General features: G+C 44.7%; 1 protein-coding gene across 2 annotated transcripts; it reads right to left on the minus strand.

Moving 5' to 3' along the window:
* Window positions 1–264: 264 nt before the first annotated feature.
* LOC106602319 (leucine-rich repeat-containing protein 57) lies at window positions 265–12315 on the minus strand. 2 transcript variants are annotated; one of them, XM_014194876.3, is made up of 6 exons: window positions 11721–12306; window positions 11159–11392; window positions 10802–10937; window positions 10220–10488; window positions 3900–4085; window positions 265–3394 (listed from the first exon to the last, which is right to left on the minus strand). In XM_014194876.3, exons 2-6 carry the CDS (start codon window positions 11240–11242, stop codon window positions 3353–3355), a joined length of 717 nt encoding a protein of 238 aa, XP_014050351.1. In that variant the 5' UTR covers window positions 11243–11392; window positions 11721–12306; the 3' UTR covers window positions 265–3352. The 2 variants fall into 2 exon arrangements, with proteins under 2 accessions (XP_014050351.1, XP_082830491.1); XM_082974365.1 differs by lacking the exons at window positions 265–3394; window positions 3900–4085 and adding an exon at window positions 4092–6131 and having other exon boundaries at window positions 11721–12315.

Genomic DNA, 12315 nt, shown 5'->3' on the forward strand with positions numbered 1-12315 from the left:
GAGAAATACGATTCTCAGTAATGTGATATAATCACACTTTCAAAAAACATTTTCACAAATGAGTTTGAGTTAAATTAGGAAAATTGTGAGGATGTGTTCAACAGATCAACTGAAGATAATAAATAATACAAATCAAGTCGAAATAAGACTACCAATAATTTCATAATAATATAAAAGAGTATGCTTGCTAAGAGTCGAATGGATTAAACAAAGTATCAAAATCTGTTCGTGTAACACCTATTGAACCTACAGGGACACAGGCAATTGTATAGGCATTTGCATTTATTATATTTAATGGGAGAATTTGTAATGAGTTGCAGGGTATATTAGGTTACTGCATGTTGTACACAAAAATAAGGTTGTGACAATCTGATGTGAAGTGGTCTGAATACTGTACACTCGCACAAAGCTAGGATGGCAACAAAATCGGATCCGATTTAAGGGAGAAAAAAACTCAATTGAAACATTAAATTGAAACATTAAATAATAAACGCAGTAAAATAAAACATTAAAGTTGGGTAATTGTACATAAATTTGTTAGTACGGTATATTGACATAACTCATGGAGAGTATTCTGTTACAATTCACTTACATACATACACCTGATGTGAAGTTATATTTCTTGTTAATGACAGCCTGTTGCAGCTCTGATCAGCAACACTGATTAGGAAACGGATATGGTCCTCTGTGAGGTTGTCGTCAATCTAGTAATACAGGTTGAGATGCAGAGGCCTTAGCCTGATGAAATGAAGAGGACCCTTTAACACATGTTTGCGGGTCAAAATGAGAAAAGTGGAGGTGGTCATATTTTCTGTTTATCTGATATAATCACACTTTCAAAAAACAACTTTGACAAACGAGTGAAGAGTTAAATTAGGAAGATTGTGAGGATGTGTTCAACAGATCAACTGAAGATAATAAATACAAATCAAGTCCAAATAATAAGACTACCAATAATTTCATAATAATATTAGAGTATGCTTGCTAAGAGTCGAATGGATTGGTTTACATTAACGCTGTGTTTTTCTTCATTCTTTCCCTGCATCCCAAAAAATAAGCTCTGGTCCTGCGTGTTATGCGCGGCTTGCAAATGCGGAACCTTCTTCAACGGAAAATAAATGACCAGGACCCTAGCACCAGAAGAATTGGACTGCCCATTCCAGATCCACAGAATAAGCAAGCCTCTGTGCATAAAGGAGTTCTCTCATTCTGGGTCTATGTAGTGCACTACTTTGACATTCTGTTACTCTGTACTACAGCTTTCATTCACTTGCTGCCCACCGCCACAGGTACCATCTCTTACAGGCAAAAAAGTAACACTTAGGCAATCTACCCCAGCCAAACCCTCCCCTTAACCCGGACGACGCTGGACCAATTGTGCACCGCCCTATTGTACTCCCGATCATGGCCGGTTGTGATAACAGCCCGTGTTCGAACCAGGGTCTGTAGGAACACCTCTAGTATTGAGATGCAGTGCCTTAGACCGCTGCGCCAGTAGAGACCATTTTAGCACAATGTACAGTCGTGGCCAAAATTTTTGAGAATGACACAAATATTAATTTTCACAAAGTCTGCTGCCTCAGTTTGTATGTCAGCAATTTGCATATACTCCAGAATGTTATGTAGAGTTATCAGATGAATTGCAATTAATTGCAAAGTCCCTCTTTGCCATGCAAATGAACTGAATCCCAAAAAACATTTCCACTGCATTTCAGCCCTGCCACAAAAGGACCAGCTGACATCCTGTCAGTGATTCTCTCGTTAACACAGGTGTGAGTGTTGACGAGGACAAGCCTGGAGATCACTCTGACATGCTGATTGAGTTCAAATAACAGACTGGAAGCTTCAAAAGGAGGGTGGTGCTTGGAATCATTGTTCTTCCTCTGTCAACCACGGTTACCTGGAAGGAAACACGTGCCGTCATCATTGCTTTGCACAAAAAGAGCTTCACAGGCAAGGATATTTCTGCCAGTAAGATTGCACCTAAATCAACCATTTATCAGATCATCAAGAACTTCAAGGAGAGCAGTTCAATTGTTGTGAAGAAGGCTTCAGGGTGCCCAAGAAAGTCCAGCAAGCGCCAGGACCGTTTCCTAAAGTTGATTCAGATGCGGGATCGGGGCACCAACAGTACAGAGCTTGCTCAGGAATGGCAGCAGGCAGGTGTGAGTGCATCTGCACGCACAGTGAGGCAAAGACTTTTGGAGGATGGCCTGGTGTCAAGAAGGGCGGCAAAGAAGCCACTTCTCTCCAGGAAAAACATCAGGGACAGACTGATATTCTGCAAAAGGTACAGGGATTAGACTGCTGAGGACTGGGGTAAAGTCATTTTCTCTGATGAATGCCCTTTCCGATTGTTTGGGTCATCCGGAAAAAAAGCTTGTCCGGAGAAGACAAAGTGAGCGCTACCATCAGCTCACTCAATTTTGCCTAAGAACACAGCCATGAATAAATAATGGTACCAACACATCCTCCGAGAGCAACTTCTCCCAACCATCCAGGAACAGTTTGTTGATGAACAATGCCTTTTCCAGCATGATGGAGCACCTTGCCATAAGGCAAAAGTGATAACTAAGTGGCTTGGGGAACAAAACATTGATATTTTGGGTCCATGGCCAGGAAACTCCCCAGACCTTAATCCCACTGAGAACTTGTGGTCAATCCTCAAGAGGCAGGTGGACAAACAAAAACCCACAAATTCTGACAAACTCCAAGCATTGATTATGCAAGAATGGGCTGTCATCAGTCAGGATGTGGCCCAGAAGTTAATTGACAGCATGCCAGGGCGGATTGCAGAGGTCTTGAAACAGAAGTGTCAACACTGCAAATATTGATTCTTTGCATCAACTTCATGTAATTGTCAATAAAAGCCTTTGACACTTATGAAATGCTTGTAATTATACTTCAGTATTCCATAGTAACATCTGACAAAAATATCTAAAGACACTGAGGCAGCAGACTTTGTAAAAATGTATATTTGTGTCATTCTCAAAAATTTGGCCACGACTGTACTATAAGCATAACCTGCTTTGGTTAAATAACTAAAGACAACATTTCAGTCAGAAATTAGTAGCTAAGGATTCAATATGCAATTTATGAATATCATTAAAGTGAGTGCACTGTCCATCGTTCACATAGTTCTCTGTAACCATCAATGGTGACCTGTTGTTTTCATACGCAGTCCTGTAGCATGCTCTCGATCAGTCCTTCTCTACAGCGGTCCTTCTCCGTTGTAACCTGTTGCCGCAGCAGTGCAGAAGCCATGTTTACTGTAGTACGCCACAACCATTTAGAGAGGGTGCTTGAAGGTAGATCACAAGCTGGACTCAGGGGGATGCTCTCTTTCTATTGTTCAGGCAAATTTCTTTTTGGTTGCAGTGAAGCGCTCCATGTACTGTGGGGTAAACAACAAATGAGATTAACAATAGGCACATCTGAGGCTGCGACACCACGGATAAAATGAGAACTATGAGATACACCCTTTGAGTAAGAACTGAATGGTGGTCTAATTTGAGTATGATAATAGGCAGGTGGTCATATTTAATGGTTGGGGCTATATTTGACCACAGATTATGTCAAGTGCAGGGATTATGACTGAAAAATAATAGCAGTCTGAACCACAACTTTCTTAAATTGATCCTCCTCAACACTGAACAGGAAATCACATTATTGTTTAGCTAGACCACCACTCTTCAGAAACAGTACGTCAACATTACGTCAACCATGGGGAGGAAAGATATTTAAAACAGTCGAGTTTGAAAACGCATGAGCTGTTTTGTTTACAATAGATATTAATGACAGCATAGAGCAGTATCTTGACTGTTTCTTGCTTTAACCTTGATCATTCATTTAGCAGCGGGCTGAATATCAAAGAAACAAGCATCTGTTTCACGACTCACCTTCTCATACCCTTCCAGGTCACGCATATTCTTCACCTCAAACAGGTTGCCCTCCACAGAGAGCAGGGACACCTGGGAGGTGGTGAGGATGGACACAGGGATGGAGGTGAGCTCCAGACAGTTCTCCTCCAGTCTCAGCACCTTCAGCCTCTGGCAGGTGGACACCTCTGCAGACACCACTGAAATCTGGGATCATCATTTATATACACAGAACAAAAACATAAAAACGCAACATGTGTTGGCCCCATGTTTCATGAGTTGAAATAAAAGATTGCAGAAATGTTCCATATGCACAAAAAGCTTACTTATCTCAAATTTTGTTTACAAATCAAATCAAAGTTTATTTGTCACGTGCGCCAAATACAACCGGTTTAGACCTTACAGTGAAATGCATACTTACAAGCCCTAACCAACAGTGCCATTTTTAAGTAAAAAAATAGGTATTAGGTAAACAATAGATAAGTATAGAAATACAAAAAGAAAAGTAAAATGACAGTGAGAATAACAGTAGCGAGGCTATATACAGGTGGTACAGGTACAGAGTCAATGTGCGGGGGCACCGATTAGTCAGGCTAATTGAGGTAATATGTATGTGAATGTATACTTAAAGTGACTAAGCATAGATGATAAACAGAGAGTAGCAGCAGCCTAAAAGAGGAGTTGGCGAGGGGGGCAGGACACAATGCAAATAGTCCGGGTAGCCATTTGATTATCTGTTCAGGAGTTTTATGGCTTGGGGGTAAAAGCTGTTGGAAAGCGTTTTGGTCCTAGACATGGTGCTCCGGTACCGCTTGCCATGCGGTAGCAGAGAGAACAGTCTATGACTGGGGTGGCTGGAGTCTTTGACAATTTTTAGGGCCTTCCTCTGACACCACCTGGTGTAGAGGTCCTGGATGGCGGGCAGCTTAGCCCCAGTAATGTACTGGGCCGTACGCACGATCCCCTGTAGTGCCTTGCGGTCGGAGGCCGAGCAGTTGCCGTACCAGGCAGTGATGCAACCAGTCAGGATGCTCTCGATGGTGCAGCTGTAGAACCTTTTGAGGATCTGAGGACCCATGCCAAATCTCTTCAGTCTCCCGAGGGAGAATAGGTTTTGTCGTGCCCTCTTCGACTGTCTTGGTGTGTTTGGACCATTCTAGTTTGTTGGTGATGTGGACACCAAGGAATTTGAAGCTCTCAACCTGCTCCACTATAGCCCCGTCGATGAGCATGGGGGCGAGCTCGGTCCTCCTTTTCCTGTAGTCCACAATCAACTCCTTTGTCTTGATTGCGTTGAGAGATAAGTTGTTGTCCTGGCACCACCCGGCCAGGTCTCTGACCTCCTCCCTATAGGCTGTCTCGTCGTTGTCGGTGATCAGGCCACTGTTGTGTCGTCTGCAAACTTAATGATGGTGTTGGAGTCGTGTCTGGCCATGCAGTCGTGGGTGAACAGGGAGTACATGAGGGGACTGAGCACACACCCCTGAGGTGCCCACGTGTTGAGGATCAGGGTGGCAGATGTGTTGTTACCTACCCTTACCACCTGGGGGCAGCCCATCAGGAAGTCCAGGATCCAGTTGCAGAGGGAGGTGTTTAGTCCCAGGATCCTTAGCTTCGTGATGAGCTTTGAGGGCACTATGGTGTTGAAAGCTGAGCTGTAGCCAATGAATAGCATTCTCACGTAGGTGTTCCTTTTGTCCAGGTGGGAAAGGGCAGTGTGGAGTGCAATAGAGATTGCATCATTTGTGGATCTGTTTGAGCGGTATGCAAATTAGAGTGGGTCCAGAGTTTCTGGGATAATGGTGTTAATGTGAGCCATTACCAGCCTTTCAAAACACTTTATGGCTACAGACAAGAGTGCTACGGGTCTGTAGTCATTTAGGCAGGTTACCTTAGTGCTCTTGGGCACAGGGACTATGGTGGTCTGCTTGAAGCATGTTGGTGTTACAGACTCAATCAGGGACACGTTGAAAATGTCAGTAAAGACACCTGCCAGTTGGTCAGCACATGCCCGGAGCACACGTCCTGGTAATCCGTCTGGCCCAGCGGCCTTGTGAATGTTTACCTGTTTAAAGGTCTTACTCACGCCGGCTGATCACACAGTCGTCCGGAACAGCTGATGCTTTCATGCATGCCTCAGTGTTTCTTGCCTTGAAGCGAGCATAGAAGTGATTTCAGCTTGTCTGGTAGGCTCGTGTCACTGGGCAGCTCACGGCTGTGCTTCCCTTTGCAGTCTGTAATAGTTTGCAGGACCTGCCACATCCGACAAATTCCACAATGTAGAAAATAGTACAAATTAAGAAAAACCCTGGAATGAGTAGGTATGTCCAAACTTTTGACTGGTACTGTAGATTAGATACCTGGTTAAAATTGGTGCACTATATCTATTAGCTGCTAAAGCCACTTTATATCACTCAAAATGTCAAGCTTCTACCTCTAACCCTAGGAAACTTTTTTCCACCTTCTCCCCACTCCTTAATCATCCACCCCCTCCCTCTCTGCGGACAACTTTGTCAACCACTTTGAAAAGTAGGTAGGCGACATGCGCTCCTCATTCACTCAGCCTATTGAGTCCACCGGTCCCACTCACACAGAACCTTATACCTTGATCTCTCTCCCCTCTCTCCAGATGAAATCCTGCAACTAGTGAAGTCTGGCAGCCTGACAACCTGCCCACTTGGCCCTATCCCCTCCTCCAGACCATCTCTAGAGACCTTCTCCCATTCCATCCCTGACTACTGGCTGCGTCCCCTCTGACTTCAAAATCCCTCCCTTCCTCAAGAAACTAACACTCGACCCCTCTGACATCAAAAACTACAGACCGGAATCACTTTCTTATTTTTCAAAAAACCTTGAGCGTGCCGTCTCTGATAAACTCTCTCGTTATCTCTCTCAGAACGATCTTCTTGACCTTAACCAGTCAGGCTTCAAGACGGGTTAAAAAAAAGTCACAGAGGCTCTCCACACTGCCAAAGCGGACTCTCTCTGTCTGATGGTTCACAGTGCCTTTAACACTGAACTATCAGATCCTCATCTCCACCCTCTCAGGGCTGGGCATCTCAGGCTCTGCACACTCTCGGATTGCATCCTACCTGGCAGGCCGCTTCTACCAGATGACATGGAGAGGAGCTGTGTCTGCACAACGTACTCTCACTACTGGTATCCCCCAGGGCTCGGTTCTAGGCACTCTCCTCTTCTCTCTATACACCAAGTCAGTCGGCTCAGTCAAATCCTCACATGGTCCTTCTTATCATTGCTATGCAGATGACACTCAACTACTTTTCTCCTTCCCCCTTCTGACACCCAAGTGGTGACACGCATCTCTGCGTGCCTGGCAGATATTTTAGCTTGGATGTTGACCCTTCCACCCCAACAAGACAGAGCTGCTGCTCTTCCCCCCGGTGGAAGGCCTGCCCAAGACTTCACCATCACGGTTGACAACTCCACGCTGTCCCCCTCCCAGAATGCAAAGAACCTTGGCGTGACCCTGGACAACACCCTGTCATTCTCTGCAAACATCAAAGCAGTAAATCGCTCCTGCAGGTTCATGCTCTACAACATCCATAGAGTATAACCCTACCTCACACAGGAAGTCGTGCAGGTCCTATTCCAGGCACTTGTTATCTCCCGTCTGGACTACGGCAACTCGCTGTTGGCTGGGCTCCCTGCTTGTGCCATCTAACCCCTGCAACTTATCCAGAACGCCGCAACCCACCTGGTGTTCAACCTTTCCAAGTTCTCCCATGTCACCCCGCTCCTCCGCATACTCCACTGGCTTCCAGACGAAGCTCGTATCCACTACAAGACCATGTTAATTGCCTAAGGAGCAGCAAGAGGAACAGCCCTTCCCTACCTTCAGGCTACGCTCAAACCCTATACCCCAACCAGAGTACTCCATTCTGCCACCTCCGATACCTTGGCCCCACAACCCCTACGGGAGGGCAGCTCCTGCTCAGCCAAAGCGCTTCACTGTCCTGGCACACCAATGGTGGAACCAACTTCCAGAAGCTAGGACAGCAGAGTCACTGCCCATCTTCTGAAAACATGTAAGAATAGGTTTTGTCGTGCCCATCTTCTGAAAACATGCGAAACCCTACCTCTTCAAAGACTGCCTTAAATAATCTCACAGCACCACTCATCTCCTTTTGTGAACTTACACTCGCACCTGACTTTTTCCCCCCGTACTAGCACTGACTTTGCTGATAGCTAGTTAATTGAGGAAAAATGTACTTACTATGACTGAGATATTTAGTTGTCTTAAGATAAATACACTAACTATAAGACGCTCTGGATAAGAGTGTCTGCTAAATGACTAAAATGTAAATGTAGGGAATACACAGCTGTACATTTCGATGAAACATGGTGAAGCCCCAAAATTGCCCTCCTTGGAAGCCTGTGTTTCAGACATAAGGAAGTGGATGGCGGATTTTTTTAAACTTTTAAACTCGTAAAAAACAGAGATGCTAGTTCTAGGTCCCAAGAAACAAAGATCTTCCGTTCAATCTGACAATTAATCTTGATGGTTGTACAGTCATCTCAAATAAAACTGTTTAAGACCTCGGCATTACCCTGGACCCTGATCTCTCTTTAGACGAACATATCAAGAATATTTCAAGTAAAGCTTTTTTCCATCTTCGTAACATAGCAAAAAAATCTGAAACTTTCTGTCCAAAAATGATGAAGAAAAATTAATCCATGCTTTTGTCACTTCTAGATTAGACTACTGCAATGCTCTACTTTCCGGCTACCCGGATAAAGCACAAAATAAACTTCAGTTAGTGCTAAATACGGCTGCTAGAATCTTGACTAGAACCAAAAAATGTGATCATATTACTCCAGTGCTAGCCTCTACACTGGCTTCCTGTTAAGGCAAGGGCTGATTTCAAGGTTTTACTGCTAACCTACAAAGCATTACATGGGCTTGCTCCAACCTATCTGTCCGATTTGGTCCTGCCGTACATACCTACACGTACGCTACAGTCACAAGATGCAGGCCTCCTTACTGTCCCTAGAATTTCTAAGCAAACAGCTGGAGGCAGGGCTTTCTCCTATAGAGCTCCATTTTTACGGAATGGTCTGCCTATCCATGTGAGAGATGCAGACTCAGTCTTGACCTTTAAGTCTTTATTGAAGACTCATCTCTTCAGTATGATTTGAGTGTAGTCTGGCCCAGGGGTGTGAAGGTGAACGGAAAGGCACTGGAGCGACGAACTGCCCTTGCTGTCTCTGCCTGGCCGGTTCCCCTCTCTCCACTGGGATTCTCTGCCTCTAACCCTATTACGGGGGCTGAGTCACTGGCTTATTGGTGCTCTTCCATGCTGTCCCTAGGAGGGGTGCATCACTTGAGTGGGTTGAGCCACTGAAGTGATCTTCCTGTCTGGGTTGGCGCCCCCCTCGGGTTCATGCCATGGGGGAGATCTTCATGGGCTATACTCTGCCTTGTCTCAGGGTAGTAAGGTTGGTGGTTGAAGATATCCCTCTAGTGGTGTGGGGGCTGTGCTTTGGCAAAGTGGGTGGGGTTATATGCTGCCTGTTTGGCCTGGTCCGGGGGTATCGTCGGACAGGGCCACAGTGTCTCCTGACCCCTCCTGTCTCAGCCTCCAGTATTTACGCTGCAATAGTTTGTCGGGGGGCTAGGGTCAGTCTGTTATATTTGGAGTATTTCTCCGGTCTCATCCGGTGTCCTGTGTGAATTTAAGTATGCTCCCTCTAATTCTCTCTCTCTCTGAGGACCTAAGCCCTAGGACCATGCCTCAGGACTACCTGGCCTGATGACTCCTTGCTGTCCCCAGTCCACCTGGTCATGCTGCTTCTCCAGTTTCAACTGTTCTGCCTGCGGCTATGGAACCCTGACCTGTTCACTGGACATGCTACCTTGTCCCGGACCTGCTGTTTTGGACCCTCTCTCTACCGCACCTGCTGTCTCTAACTCTGAATGACCGGCTATGAAAAGCCAACTGACATTTACTCCTGAGGTTCTGACCAGTTGCACCCTCTACAAACACTGTGATTATTATTATCTAACCCGGCTGGTCATCTATGAACATTTGAACATCTTGGCCATTTCTGTTATAATCTCCACCCGGCACAGCCAGAAGAGCACTGGCCACCCCTCAGAGCCTGGTTCCTCTCTTGGTTTCTTCCTAGGTTCTGGACTTTCTAGGGAGTTTTTCCTAGCCACTGTGCTTCTACATCTGCATTGCTTGCTGTTTGGGGTTTTAGGCTGGGTTTCTGTACAGCACTTTGTGACATCGGCTGATGTAAAAAGGGCTTTATAAATACATTTGATTGATTGAATAAATATGGTGCCATTTGAGATGCACCAATAAACACCTGATTACCTGGTTCTGGTTGAGATTGATCTCGATGGCCTGCAAGGCCGCCACCTCAGCAGGCACCGCCTGGATGTGGTTCTTGGACAGGTCCAGAACGTCCAGGTGTCGTAGGGAGCCAAGTCCAGCAGGAAACTCCCGGAATTTGTTCCCTGACAGGCTGAGGGTGCGCAACGCTTTCAACTGTCCTACAGTGCTAGGGAGCTGCGTCAGGTGGTTCCCGTTCAGCAAAAGAGTCTCTAGTTTCTTCAGCTTTCCAATTTCATCTGGGAGACTTGCTGTGTATACACAAAACACACACACACACACACACACACACACACACACACACACACACACACACACACACACACACACACACACACACACACACACACACACACACACACACACACACACACACACACACACACACACACACACACACTTAATATATAGCCTAGCTAAAGAGATTGATTGAAGCAGATGAACACACAATAATCAATGCACATAATGGTCATTCATTATTCAGTGAAAGCAAAGTTTTGAAAATTTGTCAACGGATGCTGTCGTGTGACAGACGGTAACATTGAGGATGCAACAACCACTTACTGAGTTTATTACAGTTTAAAGTCAGACTCTTCATCTGAAGGAAGTTTCCTATGGCAGCAGGTAGCACTTCGATCTTGTTGGAGGACAGATCTACAGTCCGTAGGTTTCCAGTCAACCTCTGGAGCTCCTCGGGGAACTGAAATACATTAGTGGCAAAAAATACATACATTCAAACCATCCAAGACAAAAACCACAACTGAATGGAATTCAGCTAAATAAACAAAGCACCAATTAAAAGGCTGTTGAGGAGTGTGGACATTTTAACAGGCAGACTATAGGATGGGCACTGTGTGTGTGTATGTATGTATGTATGTATGTATGTATGTATGTATGTATGTATATATATATGACTGTTACCTCGGGAAGACCTTTCCCTGTCAGCTGAAAGATCCCAGTCTTCCGTGAATTCTCCAGATGGGCTTTGATTGCATTGTTCCCCATCTTTGTTGTAGTTACCAGGTGATGCAGTCCTCCTAAGTGATGGTCTTCAACTCGACAGTAAGTCACACACTTGTAATCATCTAGCCTATTATTATGATGGTGGTGCCAGATAATGTGGGTCTGCCTGCTACTTGGTTTTCAGTGTAGCCTCTGAAAGAGACCATTAATACAAAATAAATCACTGTTGTAGGCCTCTAGGCATTAGCTGACAAGCAAGGATCATGGGGTCTGAAGTTGGTTAGCCACGGCTGCTAGCTATCTTACTACTGTCTGAGGCAAACTTTGAGACATTCATGCAAATTATTGACTTTAGAAGTGCTCTGTCTATTAGCAGCAAAGGGTAATATATAGATCTGTACTTTCAAATACAATTTTCCCAAATTATGATAAATATTAAGAGGATAATGTTAGCATAGCTAGCGAGTAAGACCAACTGGGATTTGTTTACAGTAGTTTGCTAACTGTTAACGTCACTTACCTTGCGAGCTGATTTGAAGTCCTTCTCGTGCAATACGTGTCTGCGAATGGTAACTAACATATTAGGAACATATAACTATGGGGATTGTTGGACTAGTCAAAGCTAAACAATTAGCTAGTCGCCTAGGACATACTGTAGCTAATCCTGCTTCTCGAACAACAACAAACATGTCGCTAGGAAGCTTGTAGTGATGGGTCGTTGGCGTACGGATCTTTTGGATGCATCCGTAAAAAAGCATTCATTTGGCTCTCTGATTTGCATACTGGTACTACTGCTTTTTGAGCAATTTTTGTTGTTGCTGCAGATAAATTACAAAATAATTCTCTATAGAGGGTGAAACCTCACTGCATGAACAATAAATAGTGGGGAGAGCGTCAATCTGGTTTATGCAGATTTTTTGTTGTTGTTGTATTGCGTAAAGAAAATCGAATAATTTGGTCAGTAAAAAAAGTATTTGAACGCGAATTTCACGATTTGACATAATGGTAGCCTACCTTTTGGGCTTTACATTGGATATTTGCATTTTCTTCATGGGTCTAGAACTTCTAGGTCGATGTTTAACATTGCAGAGGGATTAATGTTTTTTGATGTCGGT

The sequence above is a fragment of the Salmo salar genome, chromosome 01 (assembly GCF_965601325.2).
Source record: "Salmo salar chromosome 01, fSalSal1, whole genome shotgun sequence".
NCBI lineage: Eukaryota > Metazoa > Chordata > Actinopteri > Salmoniformes > Salmonidae > Salmo > Salmo salar.